Raw genomic sequence first — 21,913 nt, 5'->3', positions numbered from 1 at the left:
GACACTCCTCTCCCATTTACACCCCTCAAATTCACAGCTTTACTCGAAATGCAAACGTCCACGAATAAGATGGTTTATTGAATGGACTAAATCTAATGTTTAGATGCCGTATTTGTTGTGGATGTACATGAAATATCACATGGGTTTTCGTTTTTGGCTTGTAATTAAAATTGAGCACAGAAAGTAAAAGACAAAAAAAAGGCATTTGATACTTTCCAAGTCACAAAGCTTTGATAGATTATAAAAGACTGTGCATACTCTTTATTTTTAAATATGATCTTAACCTTTTCCCTTACTAGGGAAGAATTTTGTGCTTTTGAGTGCTGTCAAAGCTATAAAGAAATATAAACTAGTAGAGCTCAAGAAGTACAAAGTTGATCAGATCCATAACAAAAAATGTAGAGACATCCATTAGAAAAGACTGTCCTTTAAAGGCAGGCCACATCAATGGGGCCCTTAAATCAACTCTGAGCATGGCTGGCAGCTACAGGGTTGGAATAAAATTATGGGGAAAAAAAAAAAAAAAGTAAAGTGACATTAAACAAGTTGGATTTTCTTTCTCTTACTCCCTCTGATACTTCTCCCACTACAGTACCACTGTGTCTGTGCAGCGGGTACCAACTGCGTCCGTGCACGAGGTATCCCAGATGTTGCCTTTATTTCTCCTTTTTTATCTTCCGTGCTTATGGAAGACACCCCAGCACGGTGCATGGGTGAGAGAAGCATCTGCACAAGCAGCAGCTCGAAGGATCGGTGACCAATAGAAGAAGATCCATTTAAATGGACATTTAAATACATTTCTAGGTTGTTTAACAAAAGGGAAAACACAGTAAATAAAAAAAGAACAAGGAAAACCTCGCAACCAATCCCAAGGTGTCCTGATCCTGGACTTCTCCATGCGCCCGGGATGCTCCTGCTGATGGTTTGTGTCGCTGTCCCTGGAGCGACGCTGCACGTCCAACACCGCGCGCGTGCGAGCGCTCTGGCACTCACCCACCCTCAGCACAGGGCAGGCAGCACAACACCTCCAACAGGCCGCCTCGTCAACGCCACTCATCGTTTTCTTTCCAAAAAAGTGAAAATTTACAATGAGTTCTTTCAAGATAACAATAAAATTGCTCACAGCAAACACCACTGATTTTTTACAGCTGTATTCTCCGGAGTTCTTCACCGATTGATCAAATCAATACAAACGGAAACAAAACCTAGTGAAATTCATTCCTTCATTTTGAACGTGAGATGACAACGGCAAAATCATTCCCGAAGGCCTGCGCTGTCCTGGACGAGCAGGAACCTGGGAGGGCAGGCAGGGACCTGCGGGCACCGGGCACCTGAGGAGCTTCTACACGGACTCCGATGGTCACCGCCAGCTGCTGATGGGGAGCTATTTGGCACAGGGCCTGGTGAAAATAATATCTAAGTATATCAACATGTTACAGATTTTAGATGCTGCTGAATGAAGTAGTTAAATATTTACCCGATATCCTAACAGGAGGATTTGATAGAGGCCTACGCCTTTCCAGAAGTAACCGGTGGGAAGCTCCATGAACAGCCTTGTTCTCAAACCAGGCTGTGCTTTGAAGCTGAGCTCTAACGTGGAGAGCTGCTGCAAAGCCAATTCTTCACTGCCATAAGCAAGTCTTAAGCACTTACTAAACCATAACAGAAATATAATCTCGTTTACATTTGCTCTCCCCTTCTCCACATTTCCCCCTCAGAATACATGAATGGTCTGCTGCAGAACTGCAGCTCGTTCTTTACCAAAGCAGCAAAGAAAACAAACAAATCATGCATAGCAGTAATAAAATATCTACATAAAAACTTAATACAAGGAAAAGTTACAGAAAATTATTCTGGTTATACATCAAAACCAAACTCTTTGGGCTGTAAAGTTTTACCCTGTATTGAAACACTGCAACTTTCAAGAAATGCATATCCTAACCAAAGTTGTACTACACTGATCTAGCTGACTTCATTTTTTATCTAGTGAACGAGATCTGAGCTCTGGTAAAATGTGGTGACCCCAGCTCCTAAAGGGGAAAAACAGTTTTCTTGTGAGACCTTTAGGAAAAATCAGCAGGGAGGACAGGGCAGCGGCAGAAGACGTGCAGGAAACATCAAAAATTTCTCCCATGTGAGAGCACAACTTCAGCTACCGTATAGAGAAGTAGCCAGCTTACATTATGACAACTGTAGGTCAGCTTTGGCACTTGTGTTGCTAAAAAATAATGTGGTGTGCACGCTCCCAACCAGCAGGCAACCAACCGTGCGGGTCTGTTTGTATCAGTGATCACCTGGCAATCAGGCACTGCTCAGCCCAGGAAACAGTTCCCAACCATGTGCAGAATCACCCAAGTTCTGCTGTCTTTCAGCTGAGACACCAGGGAACCACTGTTTCCAGAAGAATAAGCAGGACTGTCAAGGGTGACATGTGAAAAGATAAAATTTTAAAATACAAGAACAACTTGTAGGTTGTCTTACATTGTCTTCTTTTAACACCCACTCTATGAAAAACAGTTGAAGAGCACAAAGTGCAAATTTTCATCAACTGGCTCAAGAGGGAAAAAGAAAAAAAAATCCCCAGAACAATCTAAGCCTGAAAATTCTTTAATTAAATGAACAAGTCTCTTGGGAAAAACATGGACAGAGATGATACCTTTTGCAGGCCAAACCTGAGCAGAGATTGGATTATGTTTCTTGTCTTTTGCCTTTTTTTTTTTTTTATTTATATATAAAGACAGAACAAAGTATTTCAAGACACAGCTGAAGTGGTGTCAAAATAGCAGTATACCAGGTCACAATCAGAACCTTGTATGTACAATTCATATTAACTTAAAAAAATAAAAAAAGATCAAAATACCTCCAGAGAATATTCTAGGTTAGAGAAATTCCTGTACAAAAGTAGGCCACTTTTGTTGGTTTAAAAGAAGTCCATAGCAGTTGGTCTCTTCTTAGCTGGTAGAGCAAAAAGTTTCTTCCTTTGAGGCTCTCCTGCTGGGGCACCTGCGGGCGACTTCAGGACCCCATGAGGGGGTTTCTGTTCAGGATTGAAGGCCACACGGGAGGGTCCTTCGGGGCTCACTAAGATACTTTTGTCAGTTTTTTTAAATTCTGTTGAAGAGCAAGCAAACAAGTTAAAGAAACACCATTTCTGGAATAATTGGGCCCCTCAAAGAATTGTGAAATTGCCCAACCCAGAAAATCTGCCTTGGATCTCTGAGTTCAATCACTCAAGAGCAGAAACCTAAAACACTGAGGAAAAGAATGGATATGGGAGGGGGTAAAATGAATCTCTCAGCAGAGCCCCTTTGAGAAGGGTGGTCTGCTGCAAGCCAGAGAGCCATGGACTAATCCCCAAGCTCCCGGAGATCCCTAGAGACTCCTGGCTGACTCCTCAGAACCAAGTGCTCTAGCCACCCTGAGCAGCATCATGCTTTCCTTTGAGACAACATCGTGGATGAGAAGCAGCTCTCCTTTCACTGTTAAAACAGCACAGTTCTGGAAACTCATGGTTTTCACCACTGTTGGCATGAAACTGCTTTTGTTCTCTTTACATGTGTTATGTTGACGTAAATATATGCACATGTATCAAAATCCGACTACTCTCCATTTGAATATGGCTTACAGTGCAAGTGGGAGAAAAAAAAAATACAAGGAAATAAATCTCTTGCTCCCAGCACCAAGGTTTTATCGAGGAAAAAACTTATCACTATGTAATAACACCACGTACACATGTGAGATCCAGAACGGGACTGATACTTATCTGTGCATTGCTATCATAAATCAGAGGCAGTCCAGATAAAACTGGACTTTCACTATGAGACAGTCTGAGATTATTGTCGCATCAGCACCTTTATGCTGGGAAAGAGAACGGAGCAGTGAACAACGTGAAGGGCAACGTGTTGCTCCCGAAGGCACCCTGCACAACGAGCGGCTCAGGATGCAAACCCACTGCGAGAGTGACAATCTGTAGGCTCCACCTGCAGTCGGTGACACAGAGCCTCGCACTCACACCCATCTGGATTTCAAAAAGCACCTCCTGAATCTCAGCATCTCCCCTGGACTAGGCCCTGGGGATGGTCCCTATGCTACACACAAACAATGTGACAAAAAGGGATCAGAATGGCTGTTTTGGACAGGTGGAGAGTACGTGGGGGGGTGTATCCACCTTTCCCCTCCGCACGCTATGAGGGTGCAAGACAGGCAGAGGCGTTAGACTCACCCGCAGTCATGTTTTTATTCAAGCCAAAGGTGACTTTTTTGGAGCCGGATGATTGCAGCTTATTCAACTGTGAAGCAAAATAATGACAGCAAAGCAGGTCAGATTTGTGCAGCAATGCCACTAGCTTGCTCACCTGCACCCCAACAACACTAATGCAAAGCACTCCAACTTTCTGCAGCTGCCTCAGAACTCCCTCCAGCCCTCGTGCTGACATRCTGGGCCCTCCAGAAGGGAAGGCAGCAGCAGTACTGTCTTTCTGGCAATAAAACCCACATCCCGTTTGCAGACAAATTACCTACTCTCCCTAAGATCAGTTTGTAATTTGACACACAAGAAAGTATCAGTGGGCCCCACTGCACTCATGCCTCAAAGCGCCAAGGGGGCTTGGAAAGGTGTGATATGTTGGGAGGTTTTAGAAAAGAGGGCAGCCTTTTGCAGGCCCTGTACTGTTAGTAGTCTCCAAAGATGGGAAGAAAGGCAAGCTCAAAGTTTCTTAGCAGGAGCGAAAAATCCTTTTATTTATTTTGTGAAAAGAGCAGTTTCAGAACAGCGTCCTTTCAACAGAAAGGTGTGTTTAAAAGGAGGAGATGGGGAAAAGGAATTTTAGATGGGGAAAAGGAATTTTAAAGACACCTCCGGACTATTTCACGAGACGCTGACGCCCCGTGTGACTCTTGGCGAGGAAGCGCGAGGCAGTTTCCAGTTTTATCTGCTAGGAAGCAGAGCAGCATGGAGCGAGCAAAGCAGCAGGAGCAGCAGCGAGGCAGCCCCGCGGGACACAAGGCGCCGCGGCCACCACGCTCAGCCCCACGGGTGGCACTCGCGGCTGCCGTCTGTGCGTCCGTGTGTCCRTGGGATCACGCTACCTGCACGGAGGTCCTGCCGGCGGCGATGGCRCCCTTGGCCTTCCTGAAGAACGCCGGCTTGGGCAAAGTCGACTTCTCAAACTTCACGAAATCACTCCCCGTTTTCACTTTCTTTTTCTTTATCAGCGGTAGAGCAGGGCTGGTTTCCTGGAAGGCAAGCAAGGAAGGAAGCTTCTCAGTGCACAGCTCAGAAGCCAGCGAACGGAGGAGGCTCAGGGCCTGCCATGCACGGCTTCACCACAGCTGGACACCAGCAGGCATTCACACGGGCCAACCTCTGTGCCAAAGCCTCAGGCACTAACTTGGCAGTCACCTATCTTCCTATTCCAGCACATTTATTCCTGTGCTGGAATAAACGCTGGCCATCGAAAGCAAGGAACAAGGCACCTGTAAACATTTACACGGCCGATGAACGGGGCAAAGAGCCGTTTTCTTCACGCCCACGAGGCTGCCTTACAACCAGCCCAGCTCTCCTGCACGCACGTGCTGCTGTTCCTTGCCTGCAGGCGAGATCTCTCCTGAGACTCCTCCGCATGGATAAGGCCCGTGAACAAACCCAGCTCCAGCCTGGGAGGGCGACTCTTACAGAGTGTCCAGGGCACGCTTATTTTTTCAATTTAAAATATCACTTGGGCTTTAAGGAAAGCACGAGCCTCTTGGCTTCCTCAGCACAGCCTGAATTCTGGAGGCAAACGGGAAATAATGCCCAACTTGTCTGATTTTTCCTCCTCTTCAACATTTGAAGCTAATTCTTTGTGTGGGTGGGTTGTCTTGTGAAATTCCAGAATTTCCAATAGTACATAACTAAAATAACTAAAACCAGGAAACAAGACAGATGCATTTCTTAGAAACTGAGCCGTTAGAGATAAACAAACAAGAGAGTTACAACATGGGATATCTGGGCGACAGGAGGCCAAGCCAAAACTTCGCATTTTGGATACTCTGCAGTGAGAAGAAGGCTCTTTGCCCACTGCATGTTGAGTTTCCCCCCTCGCAGTGCTTTATCCTCAAAAACTAGGAAATGACAAAGCTATTTTGGTAGCACGGAGCAATGTTTCAAAATACGCTTTTCACCCTTGGAGGATGTGCAATAAAACAGACTCAACAGCAGACTCTATCAAAAAAGCCTGCACTATTTAACTAGCCGTAGAGTTTAAAACCCAAGTTAAACAGAGATGAGGGGACTGGCTGCTTACATCCATTATTTCTGCTACGTGTCTTTTCAGTGAGAGGAAGACTGAGCATTTCATTTATGGTTTATGAAATTTCATTCCACCAATACAAGAATGTCAGCAAGACTTCCAAGAAGAACTGATTCCCTAAACACACTGCAGTAAATACATACACTGAAAATGTACAATTAGAAGAATTTCAGTGGCAGGAGAGGGAAGAAGCCCTGCATTCCCTCTCTCAATCATGCTACCAAAATGCACTGGGCAAAATGGTTTCCAGATGTGCAAATTGCTGAGCAAAACCAGGCTGCTGTTTCTCAATGCAAAGAGAAAAAGAGTATAGGAGGTAGATGGAGGAAAAACACAGCTGGCTCCCAAACTTTGAGGCATCAGTGCTGTCTTTCTAGGAATCCGGACCATTTGTAAAAGAGAGCACATCTTTACACTACTTAAATTGCAGGGGGTATTTTCACAAGGCATTTGTATTAATCTTTGTTGCTGCTGAAAAGCAGCAACTGATGTTCTTCCCATTCCCATCCCTGCATCCCACGCCTTGTGAGCACGCAGTGAAAAACTAATCCAGGGGAAAATAAATAAATAAATAAAATCCACACTCTAACCACAATTTCAACTAGGTTTCGGCTAAGCAGCTGCCATACATGCAAGAGGGTTTGGGCACCAATAGTGCAGAATAACATCAGCACAAAACCAGCTCAGGAAGCCCCATATTCGCAAAGCTAAAGGCAATTTTGAAAAACTGACCTGGCAGATTATAAGGAAAGTAGAAAATAAAAAGTCAGATCTATCTACTTACCGCCTTCTTGCTTTTCTTGCATGCAATCTCCAGATTCCCATTGGCTTCAACAGAACTTAGCACTTCTTTTACTTTTCTCTTCTTTTTCAGGGTTGTTGCTTTGTGGCTGGAGACCTTATTCCCTTCTAAACCACCTAGTCTGAGTTTCTTCTTCAGTTTGATCTTCCTGGAGGCTGCAGCTTCCGAGTTTGCCTCTCCCGGTAGGGTCCCCAGCAACCTCTCCTTGCCGGGGGTCGGGTCACTCCGCTGCAGGGGGACGTCTCCGTTCGTGAGGACAGTCCCCGGTTTCTGTTTCTTTTTTACCACCTCGGGAGCTAAGGGTGTGAAAGACGGGCTCACGCCCTTGGCCTCGCTGGCACTGCCCGTGCGGTGCTGAGGCTCTGGCTCTGCAGCTACGTTCTGCGCTTTGGCGCTCATTTTCTTCAGCTGAACCTTTTTACCCTGCTCTGGGTCAGTCGGGCCGTGGCGCACAGAGATACTGTGGTCACCTCTGCTCTCTGTTACTGTGTTTCTGGTCTCGTTTGCCTCGTTTACTAGGGGCTTCTTTTTCTTCCTTTTCTTGTTATTTTCTGGCATCCTTCCTTGGTTGGAAACATTAGATCCAGATGTTTCAGTTATCCCCACCTCACAATGTCCATCAGCTGTGCTGAAATCAGCACTTGGACCATCCCTCCTCTTCCTTTTTTTCCTCTTCTTCTGGCGAACTGACGCCTCCTTTTCACTTGAAGTCTCCTGTTCATCCTTCTCTGCACCCATCCCAAAAAGAACACCACATTAGACAGATGGGAGAGACTTGCACCAATTCAGGTTTATTCTACTTACAACAAACAAAAAAACCCCCGATGTACCATTTTTCCACTACTGGGACAGTGGGACAATTTTACTAGCACCAAAGCTAAGAACTTGGAATTTCCCCCCTAAACCTTGACCTAATTCATATTTTGTTGATCTAGTCAGAGCTGACATCTAAGCCAATCCCTGTGGTAGCCTCTTTTTGTACAGTGATACTGCTATAAAAAGTTATTAYTATCATCTTGTTCAAGCAATGACAACTCAAGTTTTCAGCAGTTTTGTGGGTATGACTGAGCTCGTGACATGTCAGTAAAAGTCTTGACACCAGCTACCCTTACACATGTCTCTCAGTAACTCTTCTCTGAGTCACCTTTCCAGAAGCACTCCCAAATTCCTATAATAAAATTCCTGTAAAAGTCACATTATTTCAAGGACTGACAACTTTCTGCTTACCTATAACAGATGTAACTGTTTCCAATTTTGCCTTTGATCGTCACTTCTGAGGTTATCTTGCCTCAGGTAGTGACAAGACTCCCATCATGTTCAAGGAGACCTTAATTTCACATTTAACTTTCACTGCTACACAACATGAAGCACAACAGCCTGAGTAACAGGCTATGCTTTCTTGAAAAAGGTTGACGCCTGACACAGCCAAATTGCACAAGCTGCTGCAGATTGCCTCTTGGAAGACTGGTCTTGTCTTACCTTTTACTTTTTCTAACTTGTTTTTCTCTGGAGGCTTGACAGGTTTTCTCTTTCGCCTTCCCCTGCTGAAGGTATCATCATCTTCGTCTGTAGAAACATCTTCAGGAATATCTTGGGGGAAGATTCCTGTTGAGGAGAAAGAAGATATGTGAAAATAAATTGTATTCTCTGCGCTGCTGTTCATATATGGTACAACAGCTTATCCAAGCAGTAGAAACACAACACCAGCAGAAACACTAACACAAATAATTACAGAATCACAGATTAATAATTACAGAATCGCACATAGATAAAAGCAGTTTGCTCTCATTTAAGCACCACGTTCAGGGTAACTACAGATGGAATATGACCATCCCCACAAAAATGTGCAAAATGAGGCTTAATGAGGTTCGTCCCCAATATCCCCAAAACTCATTTAAAATAAACAAGAAGTTTGCCACGCACATTGTACAGAGTGGATATCTTTTAACAGAAAGAATGCTGCTCAGTTCTTACCTTCTGCTAAGTCCTGGAACCTGGAGGCAAGGGGAGAAAGAGATGGAAATAAAAACACAAAACAGCATTATTGCTTTAGAATCAGTTATAACACTAGCACCACAGCATCACTGCACTTGCAGTTTTATAAAAATAGGAGCAACAAGTTTTAGACAGGGAGCTCATTCCAGGAGAGAACTGCCTTCCTAAAACCAAAAACTCAACTCAAACCACAACTCCAGTGTCTGGAGAAAAGAGCTGTCCAACACATCTCTGATATCTGCAACCTGTGTCAAGCACACTGTAAGGTTGGCACCTGAGATACCAACCTCTTCAGCCTGCTGAAGACACGGAGGCGGTGTTATTTTTAAACCCTTTTAAGTAGACAGGACAAAATGTTTTTCAGCATGCAGAACAAACCTAAAACTGCCATTGTTTCCAGAATTCCACAGAAAAAAGAAACTCCTATCAGTTCTGTAAACATCAGCATACAGCTCGTTCTCATAGGAAATGCTCACTTTTAAGCAAACACACTGGACTGCTAATAGCTGGGACAGGGCCAGGAAGCTTCTCTGAAACTTTCTGGCACTATCAGGGACAAAAACGGTGCACAGAAAATTAAGCCAAAACTGTTCAGGACAAGCCAGCACATGCAAAGTGTGTTTCAAAAGAACTCACTTTTTGACCAGCTTGTAGAGACGCTTTCTGTTAAAGGAGGGTGTATTCTTCTTGCTCGCCATTTCAAAGAGCTTGTCAGCAACAGCTTTATAATCAAACTGTTGGAGGAAAGCGTGATAGGGTTTTTCTTTGCTTATCATGCAAGAAAATGCAATGTAACCAATATTATAAGCATCAAGAAGCATATATATTTTATCATTTCTATCTTCTTTAAACCATCATACTTGTTTTCTGCCAAAATTTAACACTTTTTTTACACATGCATTCTGATTTTTACAGACCATCACTTCACTTAACAGCAGAATTCAGTATCACTTTCCAAAGCATTCCTAACTTGAATTCTCATTCAACAGAGAAACCAACCATCATTAAAAATCCCCCATGCCAAATTTTAAGTATATCACGACCTAATTTTTCCTTGGAAGTTGCAGGAGAAACATGAAGCATCTCTACTTGAATGTGCATTTGTTCAGTGGATCCTTCAAAAAACACCGCGCTGAGCTCTAAGTGGATCCAAAAGATACAAGTCAAAATGTGCTGCCTCCTCTCCCACGTGTGCCACCGCCTGGTGCTCTTATTGCTATTGTCAAGAAAACGTGCTGACCGCTGGCTCACTAAGAGCAGGACTTGGCTTTTGCCACACATTTCTGAATTCTTGAAACAGAAAGGGATGGATGGGAAAAAAAGGAACGGGGGATGAAGGAAGAAATTTGAATTTAGATGGGGTTATTTTCCTAGAAACTACTTACAGGGAACATATGACAAACACCACAGCATATGGAGGTGGAAACAGTTTAAAAATTCATTGTTTTCTGATTAACACCCGTTATTTCTTTACCTCATGAAAGGAACAGAGAAAAAGGAAAAGAGAGAGAGTAGCATTAGCAAAGAAAACAAGCCACAAACCTGAAGGACAGGCCCGATACTGTCATCTGCATTCTCACAAACATCCTCCAAGTTTTCAGAGCTCTGTGCTGATTTTCTTGACAAACTTTTGCCTGTTACTGAAAAAAAAAATTATGCTGAGTTTTTAAGAATCATGTTTTTAAGAACCAAGATAGCACCGTTCTCTGATAGACAGAACACTAGGTGCATTTTTCTTTACACTTGTACCATTAAACTTGCCACCATTAAACTAACATTTCAGGGCCATTATACGAAACACAACTGCACTACCTGGGGGCTTCTGAGATAACTGCATCCATGTCAGGCTACATCAGGATTCTCAAGCTTCTGATCCAGCCCACTTTTCTATTTTGATAGAAAGCCAAAAAAGTGTAGTTTTGTGTGTGTGTGGGGGGGTTGGTTTTTTTTTTTTTTTTAATTCCTGAATATTTGAGAGCCAGACTGTATTATCTAGCACCACAACAGACAGAGGACACTGTCTGGTTTTATAGAGAAACTCTGACTTTTTTAACATGGTCTACCAAACTCATTCAAGCACAGTTGAGGGAAAAAGCGGCAAACTTAATAGTCCCYGCACTACCTGGAGAATGTACTTGGCTGAGTCAGAGCAGAACAGAACAGCTTTTTGAATCCTGCCCAACAGAAACACGACTATTTGAAAAGCCTCTGCTCATTTTCCAGCACTTCCTCCTCACCTTTGGTTGTAAGCACCTCTTCATTTCCCCCCTCATCATCTTCAGAGAGATCTTCCTCCTCACTGCTGCTGCTCAGTTCTTTCATCAGGTCCTCAATGGCATAGGGTGACTGATCCACAATGACCTCAAAGATGCCGTTGGCAATGGCGTGCATGAGGCTGTGACTGCATGGCAGGAGAAGAGGGATGAGAGGGAAAAGGGAGATTCCACCCCCACCCACACCTCCCTTTAAAAACTGGATGTTTCAGGGACATAGGGAAAGTGTGAAAGGAAGGAAGGATTAGGGAGAGCATCTAGTGAACTTGTTATTTTCTAAACAGCAGCCCTTTAAGCCCAAGAACCACTGCTGAGTAGTGGTTCTGCCCACATTCCCCTCTTCAGTTCCCCCTGTGCTTATTGGCAGCTCTGAATTACAGCTGCAACAACAGAGACACTCTCCAGCTCAGCTGTTCTATGCATGTTTAAAAAAAAACAAACCAAAAGAGATTAAGAAGATTCTTATAAATCTAAAATATTTATCTACAGCTTTGATAAGCAAGAGTTATCTTCAAATGATTGTTCTAATAATTAGAACCTCCTGCTTTCTCTATATTATGATGTACTATGGCTCTTGTTTAACCCATTTATTAGCATATGGAGAGGTAGGTGCCGAACTTCTTAATTCTTAAGAATATTTACCCTTTCACTAAACTTACTCCTTTGATTTGGCAGCAATTTTGCAGAAAGGTTCAATGAACTTTAGATTCTGGTCAGCTGTGAGCTGTATAATTAGAAAGAAAAAAAATAATACAATACATATTACAGGTCCACCCAAATTCCTTTGCTGTAATGATATGCTGTAATGTGTATTTTCTTAGAAGTTAAGTCAACATTTGTCTCATTCCAACTGACATAAGTATCCAGTGACTTCTGCTTATCACTCTTACTACACATTCCAGCTCTTCCCTAGATGCATTCCAAAAATGCCACTTTGCAAAATTTAGATTGCCGTACTTGGAAATTAATGAGACTTATCTCAGGGAAAAGCAAGGCAGAGAAAGCTTAAATAACGTGGTGCTCTTTCACCAGAAAAGCCTGTGGCACAGACCCCAAGAGCTGATCTTCTCTTACCCTGCTCTCTTGGACCAAAACACTGTCAGCTACAGTAGCACTACAGATCCTTTCCTAAGCTCACTTTACTAGCACTGGCTGAGATTTCAAAAAGCCGGGGGGTCCTGGATTCTCTGGAACCCCCCCCCCCCAGTGGCTAAGTTGTGGCACAGAGCTTCTACTACTGCAGGGCTGCAGAAGCCATCAGGTTTCCAGGAATGGGCACTTCCGTGGAGCTGGCATCTCCTCCATCCACACTGCACAAGCACAAAAGCTGCAGGGCAGGACCTCTTGCACTAACGACTCCAAACACCACACACAAACGCAAAACTGCCAGCAGCTCCTGCTGGACATGTCCTCAACTGATAGGAGACGTGTTGGGAGYTGGCACCTAGCCACATGCGGGGCAGCAGAGAGGTCACTCCAGTGGGGTGGCACAGAAAAACTCTCCGGAAAAAGAGTGACAGCAGGGACAGCTACAGCAACAGAATCTCAGTTGCTGCCAAACTCTGCAGCACTAAAAGATCAGCCAAAATTAAAGGCAACTATTTCATGAAGACAGACAGTATTCCACAACAGAGAAAGATGAACTGCACTGAGATCTTCACATCAGTAAATGAAGGTTAACTTGCACAGTGCACAGGTCTGAAGAAACTCAGTAGCTCACTTTCTTCCTCTATTCTACAAACGTCCAAGAGCAAGTTTGATATCAGTTTCTATATACAGTTTTTATATAGATTTTTTAAGAAAAAATCAAAACAAATCAAGAAATCAAACAAAAACAGCACAAAAGCAAAGTCTGTCAAAAACATTCAGCCAAGGAAAAAGGGTCTGAACACGTTATTAAGGCAAATGGTAAAACTTTTCTTCTTCCATTTCCTACCTCAGCCTGGACCATTATACCCATGTTCACAACCTTACAGCTGACACATACAACAATTTATCATATTATAAATTATAAATTAATTATAAGTTGGAATTATAAACTATAAGATTTTCACTGCTAAGCATACATGGTACAAAAATGTATTTCCTTCAAAACGATGCATGCCACATCTAACCTCAGGAAGAGAATTACAATGTGCTTTCTAACCTCCTTTGCACCAACTTTAGCCAACTCRTCCAGGTAAATATCAATGAAATGGAACTTTATTCCAATGGGAGCATTGCTGTCTGGGTCCATAACTTCTTTCATTAACAGCTGCAAGAATGACTCAATCAGACTGGAGAAAGAGAGAGAGAGAAAAAAARACCATTCTCAGTCAACTGCTCAGGCTCTGTTTAAAAAAACCAAATGATTCAGTTTTACCACTATACCACTACTCAGTTTTACCACTATAAAAAACTCTGCTCTTAAAAAAAACCCAAATGATTCAGTTTTACCACTATTTTAAGATGGCTGTTTACCACCCACAATAAAGATGGAGGTCAGACAAATGCAAGGCCCAATTTTCACATTAAAACAAACAAACACACAGTAGTCAGAACACCTTATGGTCTAGATAGGTTTGTAACACCAGACAGGCCACTCAAAACGATTCATTTGCTAAATTAAAGTTGTATGGCTTTAAAATTCACACCTTATTTTGAACTAAGCTGATTATGGCATAAAATGGACAGGCAGGGAAAAGGCTTTTGCCATTTGAGCAGAGCATCCCTGAGGAGTCAGCTGATGGTGCCCGTCCATGCTGATGGGCACCCTCTCCTTTTATGAGATGATTTGCTTTGACACACACGCAGCTGTTCAGCTTTAAATTGATCCTTCTCAAACTCATTTCAACTGCACAGGCTTTACCTTGGCTAAAGCATGTCATCCTATGTCCCAGTTATATTAACGACTATATTRCAGGCTAGGCCAGGAGTACAAAACCCATTCCAGTAGCTCCACTAAACTAATGGACAGCACCAAAAAGAGCCTGGCCCCATCATCTTGCCATCCAAACATCAGATACTTGTAAGGACTGACAAGATTTCTCTGAATTTTCTGTTCTCCTGGCTAACCTGTTGTGCAGATTGCTTTCTCAAATTCCCTACTATAAAATACACACTTAACTGCTTAGGCAAACCTAAGAGCAGTGTATATTTAATTGTAATGTATATTTTATTTAATAAAGTGTAACATAAGCTGTCTAGTTGAAGAAGAAAGCAGAAGGGATGATCCAGATAGTAAATAAATCTTTGTGTTAAGACTTCCTGGCAACACTACCCATAGAAGAAAGTGCATATTATTTGATATATCAAATATTTGATACTTAAAATATATTCAATAAAGCATCAAATATACCCAGTGCTTCTTTAAGGCACAGTCACTTTGAAGCCTCCTTACCTTTCCTCCCAGTCACTTCTTCTCAGGACTTCGAAGGATTGCCTCAAGATCATACGAATTAGCTGCAAATACAAAATTCATTACTAAACGTTCACGAAAACAGAAAAAAAAAGGGTTGCTGTTACCGTAACATAAACGTATTCCTTACTAAAGCTCTTTGTGGCACAAGATGGAAAACTTTCTTACATTAATGTTTCGACAGACCTGTCTGTCACATCAGGCAGAAGGATGCTGTGAAGCTCTAATACAACCTGCCACTACCATATCCCAAGTCAAGCAAAACCAGTGACTGCCTCTTCCTGGCCCATCGCCCAATTTTCTTCATTAAGTGCTCACAAAGCTACAAAAGTTACAATTTAAAGAAACTGGAAACAACAATAGCCAATAGATGATAAAAATAATTGTTTGTCTAAAAGGAATGAAACTTTCACCAAGASATAGCCATACATAAAACAACTGCATTCAACTGACTCAAAAGTCTTCACTTTTTGAAAAAYGTTGCTCTGCTGACATCAAGAAATAAAATACAGTAGTGAATGCACCTGCAATTAACTTCTTTTAAAGAAAAAAAGATTAACTTTGTTTTATTACTAAAAAGGTAGGTTTTCTAAGTGTTTTCTCCCACTGGTTTTACAATCTTTTTTATCACAGTGTTTCCTATTCGAAGAATTCTGAAAGCTCTAATGTACTACAGTGCAAGAATTCAGTTCTACTGACAAATACCTTATATCAGAGCTCTCAAAAAGCCTGCAAGAGTCTGATCTAAATGACTGCTGATGACGCAGTGCCCAGTGAGAGTGCCTGTGTGCAGCAAGGGCACTTAGGCATGAAAGCAGCTTCCCCTCCAGGTCTCCCCTATGGAAAGCAATGGGAAGCAGTCTATGGTATGCAGCAAGGCAAACAAACACAGTCACTTGCAACAAGACAAACTGTAATGAATTTCTGATTTGTAATGGTGAGTGAAGGCCTTTTAAAAAAAACATGGGTTGCAATCTGTCTCAGGATAAGCCTTTTGTTACAATATACGAACACATGCACAGATAAATCTGTCTTCCAGACCACTATCGCTATTTATAAAAGATCTATTTAAAAAAATAGGTAGCATTACCATATAGTACTTATCAAGACGCAGACCATCCAGTCCATTCCATTCACGGTTCATCGTTTGCCAGAAAGTCTGAACGAAGAGGTGTTCTGGAACAGAACCAAACCCACCACAGCATAAGAAAAGGCCACGACCAAACCTGYATGCCTGGCTGGCAGCTTTTGCTGCTTTTGCTAACCTAAAGAATCTCAGGAAGCCTTCAACCTGGAAAACAGCCACAGTTTCCTCACGATTTACCCAGGGATTGGAGTGCTGCAGTGGGAAGACATGCTGGAGGCAGTCGCAAGGACAGGTTACTTAAACCTCAGGGCAGTGTAAGCCAAGGCACGCTGCTACCTTCAAGCACACATGTAACTGCACAGACAGGTGTAATAACACAAATCACACAAACTGAACTTTGTATGTATTTTGCATTACACCTCCACATGGCAGAGCATCACATCCATTTGGCATTGATTTCACTCTTGCTAATTTTGGCATTAATTAAGCACCACAGACAGAAACAATGTTGAGGAGCAAGTAGCCAGAACAAATAGACTGAGAATCTAGTTCTCGACTGGGAAAGCAAGGGGACAAGTCTGCTTTGTTATCCACCATGCAAAGGCTAAGCTTTATCACACTGGAAATGCAACCCTTGCCTGCAAAAAATAGGACAAAAAAAAAAAACGCACATGAATCAGAGTCTAGATGCCTCCCTTAATGCAATCACATATATTAGTTTCACAAAAAGTAAAGAASAAAGAATCACTCATATCTGGCAATGTGAGAGACTCAACACCTCCATCCATAAAAATACGTTTAAAAAAAGAAATAGTACTTACGAGCCTCTGAGTTCTGAATAACRTGGATAAGCTGTGAGATGTTATTTGCTAGTTCCTCCTAAAAAAAAACAAATAAATACAGTCAYTAGCCTGTTTCAGAGCTTGGTCCCACTAAAAATACTTTATATTTGTACTTTATGGTTTTGGTTGTAACACCCACTAAAGTTAAAATTATTCTTTGAACAGCTGCTTTAGTACTGTAGCAATCCTTCCACTGGAATTACGTTATTTGGAAAAGAAGACTCAAGGGTATCAACCTCCATTTAYAGGGAGGTCATCTTCTGCCCAAGTCATCTTTTGATAGTAGAATATATAGTTATGAGATAAAAACCCCATACATTTGAATTTATCAATGATGTTAATATAAAGAGGCATTGTTTACATGTAGCTTACTCATATGTAGGGCWCTCTGTGAGATATCTATGAGATATCTCATAKATATATATGAGAGATATCTATGAGATAACCTTGTTCATGCAAGTGGACAAGAAATTTGAAAAACGATTGAGAGAACTAAAACTTGGAGAAAGAAATAATCATAATCCAGAACTGGTAACATGGAAGTAGTGTGACAAACTGGAAGAGGGAGTAAAAAACTGGTAGGATATGAAGCACTATTAAACTCTTTGTACTAACAAAAGAAAAGTAAAAAGCTTTGAAATGAGGCTCACTCAAGCCCAAACATAAATTGCAGGTGCAATTGAGGGCAGTGTGCTAGGATAGCTCCCATTCCACCAAAGCAATGTGCAAAACAATGCACATTTCAGCCTGGTTTTGGAAGGTAAACATCTCCCCCTTCCTATGAAGGGCTGACTCTGGACACCAGGCTGCTTAGGCTTCTGTTCCGATGTGAGGACCAATGAATCAGTCACATACACAAATGATAGAGGAAAAAAAAGAGAGTGAGATTCACTAAGGTCTGTTTCCCCAATGTAATTTACTATGTCCCTGCAAAACAGTGTAGAAAAAATGTACTCAGGCAAACAACAAGCCAACACTACCTGCAGCAGAGGTTTATCCTGCATCCACATGCAGTAGAACAGACCCTTCCATATTTTCAGAAGTTCTTCCTCGCTGAAGCCACCTGCAGTGCAGAAGAAGTCTGAATAAAAAAATCTTGCATCTCCAGCAAGACATTTTCAAGCATTTTTCTCTGTTTCTCCATCTCCTCCTGGTCTTTTTTTTTGCTCTCTTGGGCCATGAGAAAACTAATCAGAAGGTCAATTTGTGCAGCTCAGCGGTCCCATACCCTTAAGCATCTATCTTCCCTCGCAAGTAACAGAGATTTTGAAGAAATCAGATGAGATAAACACTAGGCAATTCTCACAYAAGGCTGCCAGCTCAGCCTTGTTCCCTCTGATATATTTTTAGCACAAAGTCAGAGTGTTATTTTTGATGAGAACAACCTATCTAGTTTTACAAGAGARGCAACACGTAACCCTGGGATAGTAACTGATTTAACAACGCCTTTTTATTTTTTTCTTTTARTATTAAAGTCTCACTTTAATACTARGCTTGTTCTTTACTAGGGGCATCTTCTGACAACATAAGACTTCTGACAATCAACARTTTTCCTTCTGCATTAAATTAAGATGAATACTAAGAGTCTAAAGATCTATAATTAAAATATTCTCATTAGTGTTAAAACTGAGGTGACCTCAGTTTTACTGAGTTTTAAAACTGTCCTAAGTTTTAAAACTATGCCAAGTCTARCAGTATTTTTTTTCAATATTAATGCAAGCATTCCATTCTTGTCAAAAATTCTGTATTAGAGAAGGGAATAATTACACAGAAAATAAAATTTTACTATCAGTAGCAGCTGCTCAATAATATTTTGAAGACAGGAGTATTAACGATGTCAAATATAGTTCTGAGGGGTTATTATAGCAGCCTATAAAGTAGCCACAATGACCTACTAATGCTATTTTCAAACAATGGCCTGATGAGTACTTTAAAGCAACTTCAAGAGAATCATTCAGAAAAGGTAATTATCTTCAGTAAGCTGAAATTTGCTCCGAGATCCTTTTTRGCCAACCAGAAAAACCTCAGAGCCAGCGTGGAGGCTAAACTGAGCACCTCCTCCTGGGACTCAGGCATTTGCAAACAATTATCACTACTTCATCATTCTGTACTCAGAAAATTGTCAACAGCTGCTGCTCTAACTGCTTACAGTCAGGCTCAGTTAAAAAGATTCCAAGTAAACCCGGGTAAAGCAAATAGGCAAAAGGCTACATAGGAAACGGTATGTCCTTTAAGCATGAATTATATATCACTATTATAATAAATCTAAGTTGGATTTAACATTAAATGTTAAGCAGATTTGACTCTCTGATTTAGTATTTATTAATAAATTGCTGTTAATTTTARTATTTTAACAGCTATATGTGCAACATGTAGCAATAAGAAGAATGCTTAACCTCATAAATAGCAGAGCTCTATAGAGGCATCAGGCTCACGTGCAGATGCTGCCAGCTGCTAACTGTAAGGACATCTGAAGAGGGTTTCTTGTGTAGGGAACAGAGACTTTCACAGGGTCATTTTTCATAAACGGAAGGCTTTTTATTTATTTATGTTTCCCAGGCAGCCCTTTCTTCAATTTGCCAAGGATCTAATGCTCCAGAGTAAACTTCTTAACCTAATCACTCAGAAAGAGCTTTCAAGATTTTAAATCGCCATTTTTCCACTAGCTGTGCCTTTCTGCCACCACCCAACAACAGGCCATAATGACTCGAGTGAAATTATTTTATAACCTGGAACCTACTTTACTAGCAAGAATGCTATGGTAGCTTTACTACCAAGGGCTATGAAAAATTTCCCTGAGGAGGATGTCACTGACAACTCCACCTGCTCTTTCAGATGTTAACACAGTCTTGAAGGTTCAGCTTAACTGGGGACTCTGGCAGAATGCTGCAGAGTAATGCTGCTAGTTTGAAGATTAACAGAAACAAACAAAAATCAAGCAAAAAAACCAACCCCCAACCACCTATCTCCCGACTATAAGGCTTTTTTCCCCAAGTCCAAAGAAGTTAGCCATGCCCTAATTATATTAGAGTCATACATAAAAGCAAATTTTAGAAGCTCTGCAGATTAATCACTCCAGTTTCCTACTAACTTGCCTTTCATGGTGAGCGGACTCTAATATGCAAAAGGTTCATGTTCTACCTGACAATTTCCCTGGGGAGGTTCCCAACACATAGGGCATTTGCTTACACTGCAAGTGTTTCCCRGAGTCAGGATACGTACAAAGGGACTGTCCCCACCACGTGGCACAGACTGACAGAAATCCGCACTTGCACTTTTCCAGGAGAAGCACAGAGCCAAAAGTCACACTCACACACACATCTGATGAGGTTTCCAAAGCCCAAAATAGCTGGAAGCTCTGAAAACTCTCCTGAGGAACACGATGTACATTTTACTCACTCTTACTCTTCCCYATACATACCTATGATTTATGGCTACTGTAAGAAATGGGATAAGGGGCTATCCGGCCCTAAGGCCTGACCCAGTAACACTATTCTAACATACTCTTCCTCTGTCAAATGTGGCTAAGATGATCCAAACAGATCACGAGCTATYTGGAAAGAGAAGAGGGAGCAGGCAGGAATCAATGTACAGTCCCTCCTGGCTGTGCAAAGAATTAGCTTGGTTYTGAGCAGCCTCCTGGGCCCAGTTTAGCTCTTGGGGTGTCGGATCCGTCGCTCACATCCAAGGGATCGCACACGGGTGCTTCTGAGCTCCAGCTCTTAGACAGCTCCACACTGTGCTCCCTATTATCYCAAGACAAGAGACTTCTGAGCTGGTTCCATGCATTCACAGTGCTCTGATGTACCTCGTGCTACAGGAGCTTCCTAATGCACGGAGGGCTTCACACCAGCAAGGATGAGGCCAGTAACTCCAGTGCAACCCAGGCTGGCCTGGTCCTACAGCAGCACTACAGAGCTATGGGAAAGTCACCAAATCCTGCCACGATACAGCTAAACCCCCACGGAGGTGGAGATCCCAAGCAACGCTGATGATCTCAACAGGTAACTGTGAATCTCTTGCAACTAAACCGCTCCTAAAGCTTTTCTGAGCTCTCCCGATTCCCTGCAAGGCTCCGGGACCCCCGCTGCRGGACACCAAGCGGCCCCGGCCACCCCGTGGGGTTGCAGGCGCCGTGGCGGCGGCCCCACGGCCTCACTGCCTAAAGTGAGGTAAGGCACACGGGGAAGAGTTRCAAATAAAGGAAGATAAATTAACACATTAACAATAAAAACGGAGAAAACGGCGGCAGTCCCGACGCGGAAGGCAGCGCCCGGCCCTCCCTCCCTCCACACGTGCTTCCCCCCCACACCGCAGGGGCGCGTTTCCAACGGGCGCCGCGTCCCCCGCGGCGGCAACGCCAGCCCCGAGCAGCGCATCCGGCCCCGGTGCCGCCGCCGCCGCCAGCCCGCCCGGTGCGGTGCTGGTGCCGCCGCCGCCGGGCCGCGCTGGGCCGTGCCGGTCCGGTCCGGTCCGTACCGCGGGGCCGCTGCGTGCGGAGGCTCACGTAGCCGCGCAGCTTCCTGAGGGCGCGGTCGCGGATGCGCTTCTCGTTGGCGGCCAGGCGCTGCGCGAGCTGCACCTCGGGCGCGTGCAGCGCGGCGGGAGCCATGGCCGCCGCGCCCTCCTCTTCCTCTTCCTCCTGCTGCTGCTGCTGCTCCGCGCCCGCCGGCGCCGCGCGATGGCGTCAGCGCGCGCCGCACCACGGGACGGGACGGAACGGGATGGCGGCGTCCCCAGGAACGGGGTTCCCGTCGGCGGGACCTGCYTCTGCAGCGAGCCTGCCCACCGGGGCCGTGCCCTGAGGGCTGCAGCTTCTGCTGCTGGCAGCAAGCGTGGGGCTCTTGCCAAAGGCCTGGACCTCTTCAACGCCATTGTTTATAAAACCACCCTGGTTTAAGTGTGCTTTTATTTGCTATAAATTGCATTTCTAGGSTCGGTAGACATTAAAGCGGGTACTTTATAAAGTCTTGTTACTCTTGCGCACTTSACACCGCTTTGCATGTGGTGGGTCGGCCCCCAGTTTGTCAGGCTGCCCCAGGTGCTCAATGCCTGCGTTAACACGAAGCCCAGTTGCTTCAGGAAGACCGATCAGGTGAAAATTCTCCCTTATCCACTGCTTTAGTGATGTTTTTTCAAGAGCAACAGTAAAGCAGCCTATCCTGTTAATGAGTGAAACTTGCCAGCACAAAATGTCCCAAAGCAGAACCGATGTTTAAACCTTTAT

At 43.3% G+C, this 21,913-nt stretch overlaps 2 protein-coding genes across 4 annotated transcripts in view; one reads left to right on the top strand and one right to left on the bottom strand.

Moving 5' to 3' along the window:
• Window positions 1–600: 600 nt before the first annotated feature.
• On the bottom strand, window positions 601–21,312 carry RRP1B (ribosomal RNA processing 1B). 2 transcript variants are annotated; one of them, XM_026036174.1, is made up of 16 exons: window positions 21,166–21,312; window positions 17,667–17,749; window positions 16,666–16,723; window positions 15,848–15,933; window positions 14,740–14,801; window positions 13,507–13,636; window positions 12,020–12,084; window positions 11,325–11,488; window positions 10,630–10,727; window positions 9,724–9,821; window positions 9,067–9,086; window positions 8,572–8,697; window positions 7,075–7,820; window positions 5,089–5,235; window positions 4,223–4,289; window positions 601–3,111 (listed from the first exon to the last, which is right to left on the bottom strand). In XM_026036174.1, exons 1-16 carry the CDS (start codon window positions 21,296–21,298, stop codon window positions 2,921–2,923), a joined length of 2,274 nt encoding a protein of 757 aa, XP_025891959.1. In that variant the 5' UTR covers window positions 21,299–21,312; the 3' UTR covers window positions 601–2,920. The 2 variants fall into 2 exon arrangements, with proteins under 2 accessions (XP_025891959.1, XP_025891960.1); XM_026036175.1 differs by lacking the exon at window positions 5,089–5,235.
• Window positions 21,313–21,455: 143 nt separating this feature from the next.
• Window positions 21,456–21,913, top strand: part of HSF2BP (heat shock transcription factor 2 binding protein) — a 29,668-nt gene continuing 29,210 nt past the window's right edge. The window contains exon 1 of one of the 2 annotated variants that reach the window (XM_026036211.1): window positions 21,456–21,781. In XM_026036211.1, coding sequence (XP_025891996.1) covers window positions 21,689–21,781 — 93 coding nt within the window. In that variant the 5' untranslated portion in view covers window positions 21,456–21,688. The remainder of the gene's footprint in view (window positions 21,782–21,913) is intronic. The other variant, XM_026036208.1, reaches the window with a different exon arrangement.

This window comes from Nothoprocta perdicaria, unplaced genomic scaffold (genome assembly GCF_003342845.1).
Source record: "Nothoprocta perdicaria isolate Ctin4 unplaced genomic scaffold, notPer1 scaffold_171, whole genome shotgun sequence".
In the NCBI taxonomy this organism is placed as follows: Eukaryota; Metazoa; Chordata; class Aves; order Tinamiformes; family Tinamidae; genus Nothoprocta; species Nothoprocta perdicaria.
The sequence above is the reverse complement of the archived record's forward strand: the minus strand, read 5'-3'. Positions and strand labels throughout refer to the sequence as shown.